This window comes from Oncorhynchus keta, chromosome 21, assembly GCF_023373465.1.
Source record: "Oncorhynchus keta strain PuntledgeMale-10-30-2019 chromosome 21, Oket_V2, whole genome shotgun sequence".
NCBI lineage: Eukaryota > Metazoa > Chordata > Actinopteri > Salmoniformes > Salmonidae > Oncorhynchus > Oncorhynchus keta.
The window spans coordinates 13,682,639-13,705,745 of NC_068441.1; the positions used below are offsets into that span (position 1 = coordinate 13,682,639).

The 23,107-nt window shown below is 45.3% G+C and overlaps 1 protein-coding gene across 2 annotated transcripts in view; it reads left to right on the plus strand.

Annotated features, from left to right (window-relative positions):
- The window catches only part of LOC118400160 (succinate--CoA ligase [GDP-forming] subunit beta, mitochondrial-like), a 144,106-nt gene that overhangs the window by 117,601 nt on the left and 3,398 nt on the right, over positions 1-23,107 (plus strand). Inside the window, exons 10-11 of one of the 2 annotated variants that reach the window (XM_035796712.2) lie at positions 13,184-13,304; positions 13,893-13,938. In XM_035796712.2, coding sequence (XP_035652605.1) covers positions 13,184-13,304; positions 13,893-13,938 — 167 coding nt within the window. The remainder of the gene's footprint in view (positions 1-13,183; positions 13,305-13,892; positions 13,939-23,107) is intronic. The other variant, XM_035796713.2, reaches the window with a different exon arrangement.

Below are 23,107 nucleotides of genomic sequence, written 5' to 3' on the forward strand. Positions count from 1 at the left end.
GTCGTGCTTTGAATGGAGGAATACTGTGTGTATGTCTGCACACGTGGCCCTGCATATCTCTGTTGTTCCCTTGTCATCCCTCAATGATCGACAGCCATTAACCCTTGGTGAAGGGGTTGAGAAATATTTATGTCTGCCTGTCAGCGGCGAGATGCCGCCCTCTCGGGATGAATAATAGGCCTGTTTTACAGTGTCCGCATTTCTCAAATCTAATGCATAGCTGTGTGTGTGTGTGTGTGTGAGTGTGTGTGTGTGTGTGTGAGAGAGAGAGAACATGCACAAGATCCCGAGGTGAGCAGCAGGAAATGAGTTCTACATCCCTGGCTGACAACGTCCCCTGCCAGTACTGGTCTCTGTGCTCCCTTCTCTCGCTCCTGTGCCTGCTGCCAGTCTCCCTCTCTCATTGTCTTGTCTTTCATGTCATCCCCCTGTTGCCCACTCTTGTCCTCCTGTCTGCCCCTATTTCTGTGAACATTTGACCTCAAGTGTTGTCCCACTTAATCTCTCTCACTACTCTTCTCATATTTGTCTAATATTAGCCCTTCTGCACTCTCACTTTAGATTGCTTGCGTTCTTCTTCAGGACATATTGACAGTAGATATATTTCCCATGAAACTATTCTAGTGTCAAATGTGTAACCCTCCAGCCTGGATAACTGTCGCTAATTTGGGCTTTGGGTCTAGAGCCATTTGGTGTTCACTTATTTCTGTCCTCCCATCTGATAAAAAAAACAATGGATGGCAAAACGCTGAAGGACTTGAAAGGGTGCAGGGCCGTTCGACAGACGGCTCCATGAGATATGCCCACTGCCTCTGTGTTATAATCGGCACTTCAATCCCTACAACAAAGACACTATCCAACGCAGTGCCATCTCCATGACAAAGGCATAGGTGAAGTGCACTTCACTGTCTGCTACAAAGTCAGGTTCCAGACTTGATGAGGCCCCCAGGGGCCCTTGTGCATGGCCTCTGAGCATCCAGTGCATGCTTTTGGCTGCTGATGGGCCTGGTAGCGTAGGGAGAATATGAATGATGTGGCCTGGGGAAGGGCAGTGTAATGGGAGAAAGATCAGAGGCTGGGGCTGTGATGGTGCAGTCAGGATGGGATAGATGGGGGTGCAGAAGTACAAATTGGAATTGGTTTATTGGGTTGGTCTAACGCTGCTTGAATATCATAATGAGACACTCCAATGTCATCGGGAGTATTTACTCCACTTTATCCCTGGTCTCTTCCCTGTATGTCAGCCATGCATAACGGGTGACTGTCTCCCATAAACGGCCCTATTGTGTCAACAGATGCCGTGCTTTGCATTTACCTCCACCATGATGTCTATCCCCTACCACAACCTTCAGAAATCTGGCTGTTGTCTGTATACTGGTAGAGCACTTATTATTACGCATTGATTCTGAAGGATTCAACATTCGATAAGTAAAGACAAATATGAATGGAAGGTTTTATAACATACAACCCATTTTGTGTGTGTGTGTGTGTGTATGCTTGAGTGTATTGGTGCATGTTTAAACCTGTGGTTAAAGTCTTGAGTTTTCTTACTGTATTGTCCTCCTTAAGGTGTATGAAACTGTAAGCGTCAGAGAGAGGCTTCAATAAACCTCCACTGTTTGATGAAACGGAGGGAAACTGAAACCTACAAAATAATGAAATTGCTGATATAGCTCAGCCTAATAAATACATGCTCAATAGACCTGATAGATATAGCCACAGTGTACAATACAATGCTTAGACAATAAAAAAAAAAAACATTTCCTGCATTAAAAAAAAGCACAATCTTGTTAGCTACTTTGTGCTGGCCATATTGACGAGCGTGTTGAAAACAGAATGAGTGTCTGAGTGAAAGGACGGCCTTACTCATTGGGGGATGGGTTTGCCAAGAGGCTGCTGTCACAGTTCAACCCCCCGCTCTGTCACGAGCGAGACCTTGAGCCGGAAATGACTGGCTCTGGTATCAATTCACAGGGAATGTCCCCCATTCACCCCCCTTACTTTCACTTCCATTCTCCACCTTCGCCTCTCCTGGCTCGCCGCAAACTCATTTCTGCCTTGATTGGTTTCTTTTCTTCAGCGGAGAGAGGAGAAGCGTGCTGGCTGTGCCTAGGCAAGTTCACGTGGCAGGGGGGCCTGAGGAACAGAAGGACATCTTCGTGTAGCAGGGGGGCCTGAGGAACAGAAGGACATCTTCACGTGGCAGGGGGGCCTGAGGAACAGAACGACGTCTTCACGTGGCAGGGGGGCCTGAGGAACAGAACGACATCTTCACGTGGCAGGGGGGCCTGAGGAACAGAAGGACATCTTCACGTGGCAGGGGGGCCTGAGGAACAGAAGGACATCTTCACGTGGCAGGGGGCCTGAGGAACAGAAGGACATCTTCACGTGGCAGGGGGGCCTGAGGAACAGAAGGACATCTTCACGTGGCAGGGGGGCCTGAGGAACAGAAGGACATCTTCACGTGGCAGGGGGGCCTGAGGAACAGAAGGACATCTTCACGTGGCAGGGGGCCTGAGGAACAGAAGGACATCTTCACGTGGCAGGGGGGCCTGAGGAACAGAACGACATCTTCACGTGGCAGGGGGGCCTGAGGAACAGAACGACATCTTCACGTGGCAGGGGGGCCTGAGGAACAGAAAGACATCTTCACGTGGCAGGGGGGCCTGAGGAACAGAATGACATCTTCACGTGGCAGGGGGGCCTGAGGAACAGAAGGACATCTTCACGTGGCAGGGGGGCCTGAGGAACAGAAGGACATCTTCACGTGGCAGGGGGGCCTGAGGAACAGAAGGACATCTTCACGTGGCAGGGGGGCCTGAGGAACAGAAGGACATCTTCACGTGGCAGGGGGGCCTGAGGAACAGAACGACATCTTCACGTGGCAGGGGGGCCTGAGGAACAGAACGACATCTTCACGTGGCAGGGGGGCCTGAGGAACAGAACGACATCTTCACGTGGCAGGGGGGCCTGAGGAACAGAAGGACATCTTCACGTGGCAGGGGGGCCTGAGGAACAGAAGGACATCTTCACGTGGCAGGGGGGCCTGAGGAACAGAAGGACATCTTCAGATTTCACAGCACAGGGACAGCTGGATGTCACAGGAGAGAGAGAGTGGACATATTGTATAGGATAAGACATGTTGTTTGATTTGTATTATGTCAGTGTTCGGTCATGTCAGGGCTCAACAAACGTGTTGACGTTCATGCTTCTTGGTATCTAGTGAAGACAAATGCAATGAATGGTTTCCAGTGTATGTCATGACATTGATTGTCACCTTCCCTGGAAAGTGCTTGGTTTTTCCAGGAAATGGATTTGGAAGAAATTAGAGAATGGTGCTGTACAGAATCATATAACTTCTTCTACAACCAGTTTTCTAACTACAGTTTCCATACTTTCATATATGCAAATACCTTCCAAATGGCATTTGCATACATTTGTTTATCTAAAGTATTACTCAGAGGGATAGTGTTTGCCGTATATATGCAGTTAACCCTGTAAAAGATGCAGTAAAGCTATCTTTCCCTGTGTCGGTAGAGATGTCCATTGATCAAATCAAACTATTTGTCACATGTACCGAATACAACAAGTGTAGACCTTACAGTGAAAGGCTTACTGACAAGCCCTTAACCAACAGTGCAGTTCAAGAAAGAGTTGAGGAAAGTAACACAATAAAATAACAATAACGAGGGGGTACCGGTACAGTCAGTGTGTGGGGGGTACAGGTTAGTGAAGGTAATTTGTACATGTAGGTAGGGGTGAAGTGACTACATAGATAATAAACAGTGAGAAGCAGCAGTGTACATAACAAATGGAGGGGGTGTCAATGTAAATAGTCTGGTGGCCAGTCTTATGGCTTGGGGGTAGAAGCTGTTAAGGAACCTTTCGGTCCTAGACTTGGCGCTCCGTACCGCTTGCCGTGCGTTAGCAGAGAAAACCTTGTGTGATTTGGGTGTCTGTCAATTTTTTGGGCCTTCCTCCGACTAGCACTACCCTCTGTAGCGCCTTATGGTCAGATGCCGAGCAGTTACCATACCAGGTGGTGATGCAACTGGTCAGGATGCACTCGATGGTGCAGCTGTAGGACCTTTTTTTATTTGTATTTTTTTAAATCTTTATTTAACCAAGTAGGCTATTTACCGATAGACTATGTACAGCTGCAGCGATCGGTTAGCTGCTCAGATAGCAGATGTTTGAAGTTGGTGAGGGAGATAAAAGTCTCCAACTTCAGCGATTTTTGCAATTCGTTCCAGTCACAGGCAGCAGAGAAATGGAACGAAAGGCGGCCAAATGAGGTGTTGGCTTTAGGGATGATCAGTGTGATACACCTGCTGGAGCGCGTGCTACGGGTGGGTGTTGCCTTCGTGACCAGTGAACTGAGATAAGGCGGAGCTTTACCTAGCATGGACTTGTAGATGACCTGGAGCCAGTGGGTCTGGCGACGAATATGTGGCGGGGGCCAGCCGACTAGAGCATACAGGTCGCAGTGGTGGGTGGTATAAGGTGGTTTAGTGACAAAACGGATGGCACTGTGATAAAGTTTGCTGAGTAGAGTGTTGGAAGCTATTTTGTAGTTGACATCGCCGAAGTCGAGGATCGGTAGGATAGTCAGTTTTACTCGGGTAAGTTTGGCGGCGTGAGTGAAAGAGGCTTTGTTGCGGAATAGAAAGCCGACTCTAGATTTGATTTTCGATTGGAGATGTTTGATATGAGTCTGGAAGGAGAGTTTACAGTCTAGCCAGACACCTAGGTACTTATAGATGTCCACATATTCAAGGTCGGAACCATCCAGGGTGGTGATGCTGGTCAGGTGTGCGGGTGCAGGCAGCGAACGGTTGAAAAGCATGCATTTGGTTTTACTAGCGTTTAAGAGCAATTGGAGGCCACGGAAGGAGTGTTGTATGGCATTGAAACTCATTTGGAGGTCAGATAGCAGTGTCCAAGGACGGGCCGGAAGTATATAGAATGGTGTCGTCTGCGTAGAGGTGGATCAGGGAATCGCCCGCAGTAAGAGCAACATCATTGATATACACAGAGAAAAGAGTCGGCCCGAGAATTGAACCCTGTGGCACCCCCATAGAGACTGCCAGAGGACCGGACAGCACGCCCTCCGATTTGACACACTGAACTATGTCTGCAAAGTAGTTGGTGAATCAGGCACGGCAGTCATCAGAAAAACCGAGGCTACTGAGTCTGCCGATAAGAATATGGTGATTGACAGAGTCGAAAGCCTTGAGGGTCTGGGGACCCATGTCAAATATTTTCAGTCTTCTGAGAGGGAAAAGGTGTTGTCGTGCCCTCTTCACGACTGTCTTGGTGTGTTTGGACCGTGTGGACATCAAGGAACTTGAAAGTCTCTGGCAGTTGTCAGTTGCAGAGGGTTCCTTAACATGAAGTGAAAATTCAGATGGTGGTGTCAAGATGTCTGTTTGTGAGCAGGCTTCTTTGACATAATGCTCCATCTCTTTCACTTTGGGCGAGGAGGAGCTGTCATGCTTCAACAGGCTAGATAATTATTTCCCTCTTATCCTGCTTCGCCAGGCTCAATCCCAGCATTCAATAGGAGCCACGACCCGCACTGCACCTCGCCGCCCTTCTCCCTCTCTCCATCTCTCCCTTTCTCCCTCTCTCCATCTCTCCCTTTCTCCTTCTCTCTCTCTCCATCTCCCCTGGCCCAGCGCCAGAGGAGTAGCACACCACAGGGAATGCATTTGCAGGCAGAAAAAATAGCCCTTAGATTTGACAAGATGGTGCCAAAATAGAAAGCCAGAAAGATACAAAGAAGAACTACATCAAATGAACTGTCTTATCGTCCAGGCCAAATTGCAGTTTGTTAAACTAAACACACACGTACATATGCCATTTAATATGCAGGCTGTGTATGCGTGTTGTATGCCTGACCATGTATGTGTTGTGACCTCAGAAGTAACAGTAATTTTGGGAAGTGAGTTCAATCTGTGTTTTTGGGTAGAACTGGGAGCCCCATTTCTGCTTTATATGGTGATGTCTTAGCCTATTGGAGGAATAGGGGAAGTGGCGCTTCCAAACTGTTGTGCTCACCTATCTGAATTGTTTCTGTTAACACTAAAGGGGTGTGTCCTGTGGAAGGACGTGGGGACCTAAATAGAATTGGGCCCCATCCCACAACAGAAAACTGCTCATTTGAAGATGGAGGATTAGTGCCTATAGGCCCCGTCTTCATTTGGAAAGGCTGCATATTAACCTTTAACCCCTAGGCTGGGCACTGCAGCCCTGTGGAGGAGCAGGAATAAACAGGCCAGGACCAGCAGGCCTGTCAGAGGAGGCTGCTGTCACCAGATAAAGCAGAACAATGCCCTTAATAGGCCACAGAGAGACCAAGGAGTTCCAAAAATTTCTGCACAATTTGCTAGGTTGTAACAAAGGGAGAGATGTGTTTCTTCTGACAGATTAGCAGTGGTCAACAGTGGTAGACTGCTGTTAGTGTGAAGCACAATGCTAAATGTGTGTCGGAGTGATAATTCAGCAGTACTCACTCACCACAGGGATCACTGCAGCAGCCAGACCAAATACAATGCTGGTTAGTTAAAATGAACGGTTGGAAATACGTTTTTAGGTGTTGACAAGTCTATAGGGGAGAATAGTATGGTTTCTTATGTCCATGTTGTAGGTATCAAATGGGTAGAATTTTGACTTGTGGGGTTATAATGTTGTGTGTTTACTAGTATCACCTGTCAGTGATGGTAATCATGACATTCATCCTCTGTGTGTTGAACATAAAATATAAATGTGTTTTATAAAATGCATTGACACTCTGGGGAAATGCCAGTTCCTCTGTCAGTATAGAATCTTCCAGGCTACTATTCATGTCTTAAATGCAGTTAGCAGGCTGGATAATAGAGTCTGAAAAGACTGTTTCTCCAGTGAAGCCATTTCCCAGCTGTGAAAGAGCCTTGACAGGGTATTGGAGCGGTGGCTGTTATGATCCTGTTATGTTTAATCATTCACTGGACCAGAAAGGACTCCTCATACTGTAAAGGCACAAAGGTTCTCAAAGGATCCTGGTACAATATGCTTTATTCCTTTCTGCTCTGCACCGAATCAAGAAATAGCATATGTTTATCCTAACTCAAATGGTAATGTTTCCAAAGCGGCTCCTGTATCACGGGGGTAATCAGAGAATAGTACAATGTACTCTGATCTTAGAGGTCTGGGAGGTTTAGGATTGCGTCAGAGTGGATTTGTATTGATCTTTAGTGTGATGGTTAGAGTTTGAGTCTGCACTGGTATCGGCCGGATCACATTTAAAATGGACTTTTGATTGAAAGCAATTGAACTAAAGGGATTAACCCTAACTTTACTCCAATTCACTTCTGCCATTAATCAGTGTGACATTTAAAGGCTCAGGTCTACGGTGGCGATGCTCTGTGGTTCTACTGCAGCGCCTAGTCTCTTAAGTCATCATCAGTACAGTATATAAAGTCGTGGCCAAAAGTTTTGAGAACGACACAAATATTAATTTCCACAAAGTTTGCTACTTCAGTGTCTTTAGATATTTTTGTCAGATGTTACTATGGAATACTGAACTATAATTACAAGCATTTCATAAGTGTCAAAGGCTTTTATTGACAATTACCTGAATTTGATGCAAAGAGTCAATATTTGCAGTGTTGACCCTTCTTTTTCAAGACCTCTGCAATCTGCCCTGGCATGCTGTCAATTAACTTCTGGGCCACATCCTAGCTGATGGCAGCCCATTCTCGCATAATCAATGCTTGGAGTTTGTCAGAGGTTATGGGTTTTTGTTTGTCCACCCGCCTCTTGAGGATTGACCACAAGTTCTCAATGGGATTAAGGTATTGGGAGTTTCCTGGCCATGGACAACAAAATATCAATGTTTTGTTCCCCGAGCTACATAGTTGTCACTTTTTATCTTATGGCAAGGTGCTCCATCATGCTGGAAAAGGCATTGTTCATCACCAAACTGTTCCTGGATGGTTGGGAGAAGTTGCTCTCGGAGGATGTGTTGGTACTATTCTTTATTCATGGCTGTGTTCTTATGCAAAATTGTGAGTGAGCCCACTTCCTTGGCTGAGAAGCAACCCCACACAGGAATGGTGTCAGGATGCTTTACTGTTGGCATGACACAGGACTTATGGTAGCGCTCACCTCGTCTTTTCCCGACGACAAGCTTTTTTCCGGATGCCCCGAAACAATCGGAAAGGGGATTCATCAGAGAAAATGACTTTACCCCAGTCCTCAGCAGTCCAATCCCTGTACCTTTTGCATAATATCAGTCTGTCCCTGATGTTTTAACTGGAGAGAAGTGACTTCTTTGCTGCCCTTCTTGACACCAGGCTAACCTCCAAAAGTATTCGCCTCACTGTGCGTGCAGATGCACTCACACCTGCCTGCTGCCATTCCTGAGCAAGCTCTACTGGTGGTGCCCAGATCCCGCAGCTGAATCAACTTTAGGAGACGGTCCTGGTGCTTGCTGGACTTTCTTGGGCGCCCTGAAACTCTCTTCACAACTATTGAACCCCTCTCCTTGAAGTTCTTGATGATCTGATAAATGGTTGTTTTCGGTGCAATCCTACTGGCAGCAATATCCTTGTCTGTGAAGCCCTTTTTGCGCGTCAATGATGACGTCACGTGTTTCCTTGCAGGTAACCGTGGTTGACAGAGGAAGACAAATGATTCCAAGCACCACCCTCCTTTTGAAGCTTCCAGTCTGTTATTTGATCTTAATCAGCATGACAGAGGGATCTTCAGCCTGGTCCTCGTCAACACTCACACCTGTGTTAACGAGAGAATCACTGACATGACGTCAGCTGGTCCTTTTGTGGCAGGACTGAAATGCAGTGGAAATGTTTTTTTGGGGATTCAGTTCATTTGCATGGAAAAGAGGGACTTTGGAATTAATTGCAATTCATCTGATCACTCTTCATAACATTCTGGAGTATATGCTAATTGCCATCATACAAACTGAGGCAGCAGACTTTGAAAATTAATATTTGTGTCATTCTCAAAACTTTTTGCCATGACTGTAGGCCTGGCAAATATGAAGTACACATTCAGGTGAAAAATGTCTGTTGTGCAACACATTGGTGGTGGATATGTCATGTTACCCCCTCGCAGAATAAAGCTCATTGAAGCTTGATGTGAAGTAACATGTTGACAAAAGAGCTTTCTGAATGTTGAATTGTATTACCTTCATCCAGTTCATGAACACAGAGGATACCAGGAGCTTCGCTGTGTGTTTTAGACTTTTAAGTGCTCATGGTGGTGTCGTGTGACTGCAGGTGGTGTGCTTACCTAGTGTATCGCCTACCTAGTGTATCGACTCTAACCCACAGCATTGCTTTTCAGCTTTCTATTCTACCTCTGTGGTTAGTAACTGAGGGAGTCACAGTGGTCTGGATTTGTGTTTCATTGTTCCTTCACTCAGTACGACGGTGGTTTTACAGTTTCTTTCGCCCACGCTTGGGGTCCTGAGATGTTCTGTGTGTAGCTGAACAATAGATATTTGGTTTGCAATCTCAACATTAGAATCAAGCTGTGATAACACTTTATTTTTTATTTAACCTTTATTTAACTAGGAAAGTAAGTTATGAACAAATTTTGATTTACAATGACAGCCTAACAAAAGGCAAAATGCCTCTTGAGGGGACAGGGGCTGGGAATAAAAATACATGTAATAACAATCTAGGATTAAACACACATCACAACAAGAGAGACAACACAATATTAAATAGAGTCCTAAGACAATGGCAGCAACACAACACACAGCATGGCAGCAACACAACACACAGCATGGCAGCAACACAACACACAGCATGGCAGCAACACAACACACAGCATGGCAGCAACACAACACACAGCATGGCAGCAACACAACACACAGCATGGCAGCAACACAACACACAGCTTGGCAGCAACACAACACACAGCTTGGCAGCAACACAACACACAGCTTGGCAGCAACACAACACACAGCTTGGCAGCAACACAACACACAGCTTGGCAGCAACACAACACACAGCATGGCAGCAACACAACACACAGCATGGCAGTAACACAACACACAGCATGGCAGCAACACAACACACAGCATGGCAGCAACACAACACACAGCATGGCAGCAACACAACACACAGCATGGCAGCAACACAACACACAGCATGGCAGCAACACAACACACAGCATGGCAGCAACACAACACACAGCATGGCAGCAACACAACACACAGCATGGCAGCAACACAACACACAGCATGGCAGCAACACAACACACAGCATGGCAGCAACACAACACACAGCTTGGCAGCAACACAACACACAGCTTGGCAGCAACACAACACACAGCATGGCAGCAACACAACACACAGCATGGCAGTAACACAACACACAGCATGGCAGCAACACAACACACAGCATGGCAGCAACACAACACACAGCATGGCAGCAACACAACACACAGCATGGCAGCAACACAACACACAGCATGGCAGCAACACAACACACAGCATGGCAGCAACACAACACACAGCATGGCAGCAACACAACACACAGCATGGCAGCAACACAACACACAGCTTGGCAGCAACACAACACACAGCTTGGCAGCAACACAACACACAGCTTGGCAGCAACACAACACACAGCATGGCAGCAACACAACACACAGCATGGCAGCAACACAACACACAGCATGGCAGCAACACAACACACAGCTTGGCAGCAACACAACACACAGCATGGCAGCAACACAACACACAGCATGGCAGCAACACAACACACAGCATGGCAGCAACACAACACACAGCATGGCAGCAACACAACACACAGCATGGCAGCAACACAACACACAGCATGGCAGCAGCACAAAACAGGGCACAAACGTTATTGGACACAGACAACGGCAAGAAGGTGGAGACAGCAATACATCATGCAAAGTAGCCACTTAGCCTAACGTCTCAAATCTTTCTGTTGCAACCATAAAGACTGTGGCAAAAATGTATCCCCTTTACAAGGGTTGGGGAGCTGGGAGTCTTTTCCCCGTGTTTTTGAATTACCAAACTCCACTGAGGTAAAGCCATAAAATAATGATATAAAATGCTTTTACTTGCATGCTAGCATACATAAATCATGTCTGATGTATCATTTACTATACGTAGATGTCATAAAGAGACACCTGAATGGTAAAAATGTGGTGCTACTCAATAGAGCTGGGATTGAAAAATGTACTGCTGATAGCAACAGAATAGGGCTTGTTGTACTGGGCTCCAGAACCAGCGTCTCTATTGCCCCCCAGTGGTGAGGAGACTGAATAGCAGGATATTCACCAGTTTGTCGCTGGATCGTTACCCAAGCAACCCTGAGTTGTGACCTGTCAATCAGCCCCTAGCGTTCATGGGAAACTTCAATCGCTCTGTGTGTTGCCAGAAACGGACAAAACCACAGGGTGAAGGTAAGATTGTGAGATGTGCTTGTCTTACTGAACACGATTTCTATTGTTGTGTTGTCACTATAAACCACACTGGGGAGCCACCAAAGTGGTTCACAAGTCAGATCATGGGCATTGATTAGGTTTGCTTGAGTGGCATTTTATAAGATTATACAAGTGGGATATGTATGTTGATGCATAGATATACCCTTCCCAATGTGGTGTCCTCAGAGTATAGCTAGATCATCTAATGATCTACAGGGAGAGATCAATGGCAGGGCTAAGGTTCAGCAGAGAGCCTGGAGTATTGACAGATCTCACCCACCAGAAGCCAGTGTCCCCACTCTGTCCGTCTCTCTCTCACACTCTTTCTCTCCCTAGCTCGCTGTATCTCTTCCTTTCTAGTCCTCTGTCTCTCTCTCCCTCCTCTGTGATTTTTGTCTGAATGTAATGCTGTGACTGGGCAGAAGCAGTGCCGGGATTAAACTAGTCTGTGCCTGGGGCGAGAGCTACCCAGGGCCAAGGGGAACACACACTCACACCCCCAGGCTGTGGAGGTAACATGGACCTTTAGAAAGGAACACTCAGGCCCTGCTTCAGATGTAACCTAGCAGGATGTAAGGCAGACAGTGGAACTGTTTTATATAACCAATGAAGCTGTCTTTCTCACACCAGCTCTCTCACTCACTCTGCCTCTCACTCACTGTAGATAGAATGTTCTGTGGAGAACCTGTGTGTGTGTGTGTGTGTGTGTGTGTGTGTGTGTGTGTGTGTGTGTGTGTGTGTGTGTGTGTGTGTGTGTGTGTGTGTGTGTGTGTGTGTGTGTGTGTGTGTGTGTGTGTGTGTCTTTGTGACAGGGCTGTCCCTGTGTTATTGGTGATGGCGCTGTGTCTCTAATAGTGTGGTATCAGTCACAGATGACAGTAATGAACAACACAGCCACCTGAGGACTGCTTCTCCTTGGAGAATGACAGCTGCTCCACATTAATATGGCTGTCTGACACGCACACACGTACAGTGTTGTAGTGTGTCCTCAAAGAGGACATATACAATGGCGAAGATGCAATGTTCACTGCCTTAATGCACGAATAACAGATAACAAACGACAATGGAATTCTTCGTCAGTCTGTTCACATTACATTCATAACAGGGGTCACTATGGCAAACAGTCTTGCATTTGTTTGATACACACGCAGATCTCTAGATTTCAGCGATGTGGCCCTAAGAGATTGAACGGCATGTTGCCCTTAGTCTATTGTATGAAGTATCATGGGCATCCCTAATATCTCTCTACACGCCCCTGATCCTGTTTCTCTGTGTGTAAACATCATTACCACACACACACGGTTCTCACACACACCGCCCTCGTTCTTTCTCGATCTCTCTCACACACACACAGACACACACGCCGTTCACACACGGCAGCGTTTACAGATGAGCAGAGATTATAAACAAACATGCAGGATTAATCCTGTCTACTCACACTCAACTCTCTACACAACTGCCCAGGGTAATTACTGTGTTATGTGTTAGTGTAATCACCCTGCCTCGCCAGACATCACACAGTCTGCCCTGGGTTTGACTGTTTTATTCTTTGCGCGCCCTTTCACAGTACTGTATACATTTTTGGTACATCAATATGTGCAATACTGATTATTGGGGTCTGTACAGCTTAGAATAACAGTATAGTACTGTATACATCTGAATGTTTCCTCCTTTAGGACTATATTAAAACCGTTTCCTGTTGTCTGTGCCACAGGTGGAAGCCATCCTGGTGAACATCTTCGGGGGCATCGTCAACTGTGCCATCATTGCCAACGGGATCACCAAGGCTTGCCGTGAGCTGGAGCTCAAAGTTCCCCTGGTTGTCAGGCTGGAAGGTGGGTACAGTACAGGTGGTGCTACAAGCACAACTCTACATCCTACCTACACAATGTTTGACTGTTCTACACACTACCACCCACGTGCTCTATCTGTACTCGACTCCATATTTTTCACTACTCTTTACCTCTCCTCCACTCTTGTGTCACATGCATCACTTCCTGCATTTCTTGCACCTTCTCTCTCTTATTTTTGAATTCGGTGCAGTAAGCTACTCCCGTTTTAAGTAAGTTATTTTAGAACGACCTCTTTCTCATATGACAGTCCAGTGTGGTCCTCTTATTGGTGAGGAAGACAATCCATTTATCACGTGTGTCACGTTCAGCAGAGCTTGTTAGCGACGACGACCAGAATAACAATGGAGACGGCGTTGATTGGGTCGCCTCTCACCTGCATATGCTAATAAGGCAGTATTGCCGTGCGTTACGGTGTGTCGCTATGACACCTGGGCGTTGCAGAGGGACCCAGCTGGTCATTAGGATAATTGGCAGGAAACAGCTGACTGGTCTTGTCCAGAGAAAGAGCAGGGGACTCTCTCCATTAGCTCACAGCACTCCATTTGTCTCTCACATCCCCATGCTTTTTAGGTCAGCACTACTCTTTCTGGGACACAACCAGGCCAGTTACATTAAGGTAAGTCTACAAATACTGTATGGGCAGTTTAGCATTCTTTGAAAATGAGGAAAGGACCAACTGTGTACGTATTGGCCATGCTAAAATGTAGACAAATACAGGTTACTTTTTGTTTTGGTGGAAAGTCTAGTAACTAGCGGCATTTACTATACAAACCAGGCTTCCTTTTGTTTGCACAGGTTATTGGGTTAAAGGTACTCTCCTAAACCGCGTGTGTTTCTTCCCAGTGCTAAGTAAGAAGTGCAGCAGCCATTACTGAAGCTCAAACGAAAGTTGTCTTTTGGGTGTGGTTTAATGTGGGTGTTTCTTGTGCCTTTGCCATTCAATTACAGCAAGCAAACAACGGCAGTAACGTAATCTCACCCCATTCTGTACAAATGTGCGCAACCGCAACATTCATACGTGGCTACAAAGAAAACGAATGGGACTGTGTTGACTTCAAAATCAGGGGTGTGAACTACGTTTCTATTCAAGCTTTGATCGACATGGTAATGGCTCTATGGTATTGGAGAAAAGTTTAAAAAACGCACCCTCCGTTACATCTTGATGTGTCATGTCGTAATGTACAGCACGCATAAAGCAACTATTTCTGTCTTACAATCTCTCTCCACCAGGTGTAGCACTTCTCTCATCCTTTAAAAACAAGAAATGGACAGTGATGGGGGTAAGGGGGATACCTAGTCATTTTCTGCGTCATCATTGCATGCGATCATCATTCTCAAAGCCGCTGTTTACTTCTAAGATCACTTTGCACCGCCCTAAAAACCCGATTCAAATTCGACACAAACCTTCAAATAGGTAGTGAGAGACCGCCACACAAGATGGAGGTTTGTTTTGGTCACATGCAGCGTAAATATGGCCCAATGACACATTAAACTCTAAAGTGTTTTATTTACATTTGAGGCAATAAGATGATAAGTTGGACAGATCGAGTGAAAAAAAAGCAATTTTCCCACACAACATCTCTCCTTCTCACTATCACGCATTAGTTTCACGTCGCCACCCACCATTTTTTAAAAGACCCGACGGGGCTCATTGTCTTGTTGAATTATGCAGAAATGGGCAGCGTGGGGTCATGTAATTGATTATGTTGGAAAGGGGAGAAATTGTGCTTTACAATGGTATTGACATTACAGTTGATCTGGAAGTATTGTGTTTTTGGGGCGCTAAAATAAGGACACTTGTACGGACCAAGGCGGTGTACGAATTTACGTGAGTTTACGTTAGTGAGTAGCTTAGTAACAATGAGGTAAGCTAAGCTAGCTCTGCTAAGGAGAGCGGTTTTGAAGTTGAGAACTTCCCCCTCCTGACTGACTCTCCATCTCAAGGTGATCTGCTAATTCAGTTCTGCTCTGTGTCGTTCAAAGCCTGCGCTGACCTTGTTTAGCCAACCAGCTAATGAGCATAGCTTGGGGATAGCTTGGGGATAGCTACAGCTGGCTAGTATATCTAGCTAGCTGATATTTAGCATGGACTGTCTTCAGTCAGCTCAGCTGTCCAACAACAAAATATTCTATGACTGGCTAGTTTGATCTTATCTCTTTGTTCTCTGTTAGATCTTTCCCGGGGGACAAATGCCAGAATTAATATCCCTACAGGTGTAGGTTACATGTGAACATTGTACAAATGTTATCGCCCAGCTTGAGTGTAGATACATTTATCAACAAAAAATCAGTGGGTGTGTTTGCTGTAAATAGGCTATCATATTGATTTGCTTATAGACTGTATGCCTACACTTTACCTAGCAAATGAAAATACATTGTGTAGAGTACAACCACAGATAGAACAAGGCGCATACACACCTTTGGTAGAACTTCAGCTGTCCAATACTTAGCATGACATTCCATTCTATTTCTATGGTCTATGTTAAATATGTGGCTGTCTAACACACACTGACATGTACAGCTCTCTGTCTGTCTAATCACACTGACATGTACAGCTCTCTGTCTGTCTAATCACACTGACATGTACAGCTCTCTGTCTGTCTAATCACACTGACCTGTACAGCTCTCTGTCTGTTTAATCACACTGACATGTACAGCTCTCTGTCTGTCTAACACACACTGACATGTACAGCTCTCTGTCTGTCTAACCACACTGACCTGTACAGCTCTCTGTCTGTTTAATCACACTGACATGTACAGCTCTCTGTCTGTCTAACACACACTGACATGTACAGCTCTCTGTCTGTCTAACCACACTGACATGTACAGCTCTCTGTCTGTCTAATCACACTGACATGTACAGCTCTCTGTCTGTCTAATCACACTGACCTGTACAGCTCTCTGTCTGTCTAATCACACTGACCTGTACAGCTCTCTGTCTGTTTAATCACACTGACATGTACAGCTCTCTGTCTGTCTAACACACACTGACATGTACAGCTCTCTGTCTGTCTAACCACACTGACATGTACAGCTCTCTGTCTGTCTAATCACACTGACATGTACAGCTCTCTGTCTGTTTAATCACACTGACCTGTACAGCTCTCTGTCTGTTTAATCACACTGACCTGTACAGCTCTCTGTCTGTTTAATCACACTGACCTGTACAGCTCTCTGTCTAACCACACTGACCTGTACAGCTCTCTGTCTGTCTAACACACACTGACATGTACAGCTCTCTGTCTGTATAACCACACTGACATGTACAGCTCTCTGTCTGTCTAACCACACTGACATGTACAGCTCTCTGTCTGTCTAATCACACTGACCTGTACAGCTCTCTGTCTGTCTAACCACACTGACATGTACAGCTCTCTGTCTGTCTAACCACACTGACATGTACAGCTCTCTGTCTGTCTAATCACACTGACATGTACAGCTCTCTGTCTGTCTAATCACACTGACATGTACAGCTCTCTGTCTGTCTAATCACACTGACATGTACAGCTCTCTGTCTGTCTAATCACACTGACATGTACAGCTCTCTGTCTGTCTAATCACACTGACATGTACAGCTCTCTGTCTGTCTAACCACACTGACATGTACAGCTCTCTGTCTGTCTAACCACACTGACATGTACAGCTCTCTGTCTGTCTAATCACACTGACATGTACAGCTCTCTGTCTGTCTAACCACACTGACATGTACAGCTCTCTGTCTGTCTAACCACACTGACATGTACAGCTCTCTGTCTGTCTAACCACACTGACATGTACAGCTCTCTGTCTGTCTAACCACACTGACATGTACAGCTCTCTGTCTGTCTAATCACACTGACATGTACAGCTCTCTGTCTGTCTAATCACACTGACATGTACAGCTCTCTGTCTGTCTAACCACACTGACATGTACAGCTCTCTGTCTGTCTAACCACACTGACATGTACAGCTCTCTGTCTGTCTAATCACACTGACATGTACAGCTCTCTGTCTAATCACACTGACATGTACAGCTCTCTGTCTGTCTAACCACACTGACATGTACAGCTCTCTGTCTGTCTAATCACACTGACCTGTACAGCTCTCTGTCTAATCACACTGACATGTACAGCTCTCTGTCTAATCACACTGACATGTACAGCTCTCTGTCTGTCTAACCACACTGACATGTACAGCTCTCTGTCTGTCTAATCACACTGACCTGTACAGCTCTCTGTCTAATCACACTGACATGTACAGCTCTCTGTCTGTCTAACCACACTGACATGTACAGCTCTCTGTCTGTCTAACCACACTGACATGTACAGCTCTCTGTCTGTATAACCACACTGACCTGTACAGCTCTCTGTCTGTCTAACACACACTGACATGTACAGCTCTCTGTCTGTATAACCACACTGACATGTACAGCTCTCTGTCTGTCTAACCACACTGACCTGTACAGCTCTCTGGGTGAGGTTCTGTCTTCAAGTCTCCAGTGGGGTGATGAAGTCACTTCTATCTATGTAATGTATTACAGGTCATGGACAGGTGCAGTCAGGTGGAAGGAGGGGTGGAGTGTATCACACTTCATCCTGGATATGACAGAGTTTGCCTCAATCCATGGGTCCAGCAGACAGAGTTCAATAAATACAGCTACGTGAGATGCAGGAAGATGGCACTGTTCTCATACCGCTCTGTAGCTACTGACCAAGTTTCCTTCAGGAGTAATATGAGATGAGTGCCATTTCTGAACGTACACAATGTACAAAACATTAAGGACACCTTCCTAATATTGAGTTGCACCCCTACTTTTGCCCTGAAACAGCCTCAATTCGTCAAGGCATGGACGCAAGGTGTCGAAAGCATTTCGCAGGGATGCTGGCCCGTGTTTACTTCAAAGCTTCCCACAGTTGTGTCAAGTTGGCTGGATGTTCTTTGCGTGGTGGACCATTCTTGGTACACACGGGAAACTGTTGAGTATGAAAACCCCAAGCAGCATTGCAGTTTTTGACACAAACCGGTGGCTGGGCACCTACCATACCCCTTTCAAAGGCACTTCAACTTTTTTTATCACTCTGAATGGTACACATACACAATCCATGACTCAAAGCTTAAAAATCATTCTTTAACCGGTCTCCTCCCCTTTGTCTACACTGATTTCAAGTGGATTTAACAAGTGACATCAATAAGGGATCATAGCTTTCACCTGGTAAGTCTTTGTCATGGAAAGAGCAGGTGTCCTTAATGTTTTGTGAACTCAGTATATGAGTTCCATGTAGATTAAACCATCCTTCACATAATACTATAGAAGCAGTGTTCTGCTGATATAACAATGTGCAAATATTACACTTGTCTCACCTCCAATGACGTGGATGTCGATTAAGGCAGCCCCACGCACCTCTCTGATTCAGACGGGTTGGGTTAAAGGAGGAAGACACATTTCAGTTGAATGCATTCAGTTGTACAACTGACTAAGCATCCTCCTTTCCCTTTCTATTGTCATTCAAAGCCAATTTCAGAATCTGTACCAATTAGCATGTTGACTGTTGGTACATGTTAGTCGTCATCTCTTCGTATGGTGTCCCATATAATACACAGCCCCCCCCCCACACACCATTCAATTCAATAATAATGAAAGATGATGAAAAGTAATAGATGCGTCTTGTGTAATTGTTGTGCAGTGCAAGGTCTCTCCCAGTTCAGACATCTGCATCAACCTGTTTTTTAGTCAGGGGACTCCATGACAATCTCTCCTGTCCCCCATCTGTAGAAAAACAAGGTAGAGTTGATACAGCACTGATTACATTGTCAATGATTATAAGGTGAATTCCAAGACAGACCCGTCATAGTATTCTGACCTAGGACCAGATCAAATGCGACCGACCTGACGTGTGCCTGGTCACGTACTGCCTGATATGGTGGGGGGGAGGGTTCCACAACACTGCTGAACAACAAATCCACCAGGTTTTGGAAGTAGCCTGTGAATTAAATTAAATATCACTCAATAAACGTATATCTCTAGTTTGGAAGTAATTATACTAATAAACTAAGTACAGACTAGATTCAGGCTGTGATGCTGATGCCGTTACTATGCAACCAGCTGTGTAACATGACATTGCTGAATGCTTATAGACACTCAGACTAGACAAGTACCACCCTTCATTTATTTATTTACTCAACTCAATATTAGGAAGGTGTCCTTTATTTTGCCCAACAATATACACAATATACTTTTATGAGAACAGGCATGTTGCACTAGTAGCAGACGAAGCCCCCGAATGGTAGCTAGCTATTTCTAACCTAGCCTTTGATCATGACTCCAAGTTCCATCACAGTAAAGGCAGAATACCACCAGGGACTGAGTTATCGAGAGCATGTGCTAACCCTAACAACATGCCTGTTCTCATAAAATAGGCTAGCTACCTAACTTGCATAACTAACGTTAGTTAGCAGGGATCTTCTTAGCAAGCAAGTTTGAGTTGAAACATTATTGATAGCAAGCTGTCTAACGTTACATCCTATCAAACCTTATCGTCAGGTGCAATGTTAGCTAGGCAAGTCTTCATTTCTATGACATTACACATTAGGGAGAGGCTATGTACATTATTTATTTATTTATTTTATTTATTTTATTTCACCTTTATTTAACCAGGTAGGCTAGTTGAGAACAAGTTCTCATTTGCAACTGCGACCTGGCCAAGATAAAGCATAGCAGTGTGAACAGACAACACAGAGTTACACATGGAGTAAACAATTAGCAAGTCAATAACACAGTAGAAAAAAAAAATGGGCAGTCTATATACAATGTGTGCAAAAGGCATGAGGAGGTAGGCGAATAATACAATTTTGCAGATTAACACTGGAGTGATAAATGATCAAATGGTCAGTATCATAGCTAGCTAGTTAATCACCACACACCAGTCACAGCTATCATGTTGTACATTTGTATGTAATCCATTCCTTGCCATCTTGTACAATATTGTTGAATGTTTTAGAAGTTTGCACCAACTTTATGGAAGCCCATTTTCACTCCTATGCCGAGCAAGTGTGCATGCATTGCAGACTTGACAACATGTCCACAACACATGACAGTTGGGACGGACAACACCTTGTTGTCTCTGGGCAATTGGACATCATTGGCACAAGTGGGCATGTATGTAATTTATACCAAATCCATCAATACCCGTCATGACGCACTCACTTCCACATCTCGTTTTGGACGAGACTGACTTTATGACCAAAATTATCCTACACTATGTAGTCAATTCTGATACTGCAATTATATTTCTGGCTCATCAATGAGACACAGGCCGTTATAACCAGATACGTTGGTTCTAGGGGGCAGTTCCCCTTTAAAATCAATAGATGGGGTTGAATTTCCTGAATGGAGGAAGCAACATTCCGTTTGACCACACACACATACATGTGTTTTTGTGTTCACTCTGCCAATATGTTTTCCTGGAAGACACAAGATTTAGAACATTTCATTGCTGGTTTCACTTTTCACAAACGTGCATCAAATGGCCCCTGGCTCTCAAATTGGGGACTGGCTCAAAGGTCATGATGACCATTGGGTAGAAACAGAGCCCTGATGGGTTTTAATCCTTGGTTTAGCTGTGGTCATTACAGCTGAGGCATCAAAAAGAGGGATTGGTTAGAGTCAATCGGCTGTGCTGACCACAGACCCCATAATGGCAGGCAGCTCTTCAACAGGATCAGGCAGGATTAACTCCACCACTTTTAATTGGCAAGCCTTTTCTCTGCCTGCCTCCTTTTGGCACAGGAGGGGGTTGGCTGTTTTCTGAATTCTCTATTGAGGGCTGAGTGCCACAAGGTGTGGAGTTAGGTTGATGCCAGTGGTTGTTGTATGAATAGACAGGCTTTCATTAATTGGTCATTTAGTTTATTGATCGACACTGCCGATTTACCTCGTTGTCAAGCTCACCAATTCCGGTAGCCATACCTGATGTACAGAGCTTTCTGAAAGTATTCCCTAATCAATCCACACACAATACCCCATAATGACAAAGAGAAAAGTTTGTTTGTTTTTTGTTCATTTTTGCAAATTGGTTAAAAATACAAAACAGAAATACCTTATTTACATAAGTATTCAGACCCTTTGCTATGAGACTCTGAATTGAGTTCAGGTGCATCCTGTTCCATTGATCATCCTTGAGATGTTTCTACAACTTGATTGGAGTCCACATGTGGTAAATTCAATTGATTAAACATGATTTTGGAAAGGCACCCACCTGTCTATATAAGGTCCCACAGTTGACAGCGCATGTCAGACCAAAAACCAAGCCATGAGGTCGAAGGAATTGTCCGTAGAGCTTTGTGTCGAGGCACAGATCTGGGTAACGGTACCAAAACATTTCTGCAGCATTGAAGGTCCCCAGGTAGCCTAGTGGTTAGAGCGTTGGACTAGTAACCGAAAGGTTGCAAGATCGAATTCCCGAGCTGACAAGGTAAAAATCTGTCGTTCTGCCCCTGAAGAAGGCTGTTAACCCACTGTTCCTAGGCAGTCATTGAAAATAAGAATTTGTTCTTAACCGACTTGCCTGTTTAAATAAAAAATACAGTGGCCTCCATAATCCTTAAATGGAAGAAGTTTGGAACCACCAAGACTCTTCCTAGAGCTGGCCGCCCGGCCAAACTGAGCAATCGGGGGAGAAGCGCCTTGGTCAAGTAGGTGACCAAGAACCTGATGGTCACTCTGACAGAGCTCCAGAGTTCCTCTGTGGAGATGGGAGAACCTTCCAGAAGGACAACCATCTCTACAGCACATCAATCATGCCTTTATGGTCGAGTGGCCAGACGGAAGCCACTCCTCAGTAAAACGCAGATGACAGCCCGCTAGGCAAGTCAGTTAAGAACAAATCCGGCCTGCCCGGACAAACTCTAACCCGGACGCCGCTGGGCCAATCGTGCGTTGCCTTATGGGACTCCCAATCACGGCCGGTTGTGATACAGCCTGGAATCGAACGAGGGTCTGTAGTGATGCCTCTAGCATTGAGATGCAGTGCCTTAGACCGCTGCGCCACTCGGGAGCCCCGACAACGACCCTAAGCACACAGCCAAGACCACACAGGAGTGACGTTGGTGAATGTCCTTGAGTGAGGACTTGAACCCGATCAAACATCTCTGGAGAGACCTGACAATAGCTGTGCAGCGACACTCCCCATCCAACCTGACAGAGCTTGAGAGTATCTGCAGAGAAGAATGGGAAAAACTCCACAAATAATATAATAATAATAATATATGCCATGTGTCAAGCTTGTAGCGTCATAGACAAGATGACTCGAGGCTGTAATCGCTGCCAAAGGTGCTTCAATAAAGTACTAAGTAAAGGGTCTGTAATTGTGATATTTCAATTTAAAATGTTTGCTAAAATGTGTAACTTTTTGTTGCTTTGTCAATATGGGCTATTTTGTGTTGATGGTGAGGGGGAAAAAACATTTCATCCATTTTAGAATAAAGCTGTAACGAATATACACACAAACACACACACTAAATTTAAGGTACTCGATGAGGAACTACTGCGTACTCCTTGAGACTCTGACCTCAGTGTTTATGTTATGTGTCTGTGTGTATGCATGAGTCTGTGTGTGTGAATACAATTCCCCTTATACTCACCACAGGGTCTAGTGAAAAAGTGATTATTCCCTTCAAGCCATTACCATTGCTATTGATTTACACAGCCATTATGTTGCTGCCTGCCTGTCTATCTGTCTGTCTGGGCATGGAAGCCAGTCTCTCCTTAAATGGATACTGGGGGGATATAGTCGTTTTCCAATGTAATT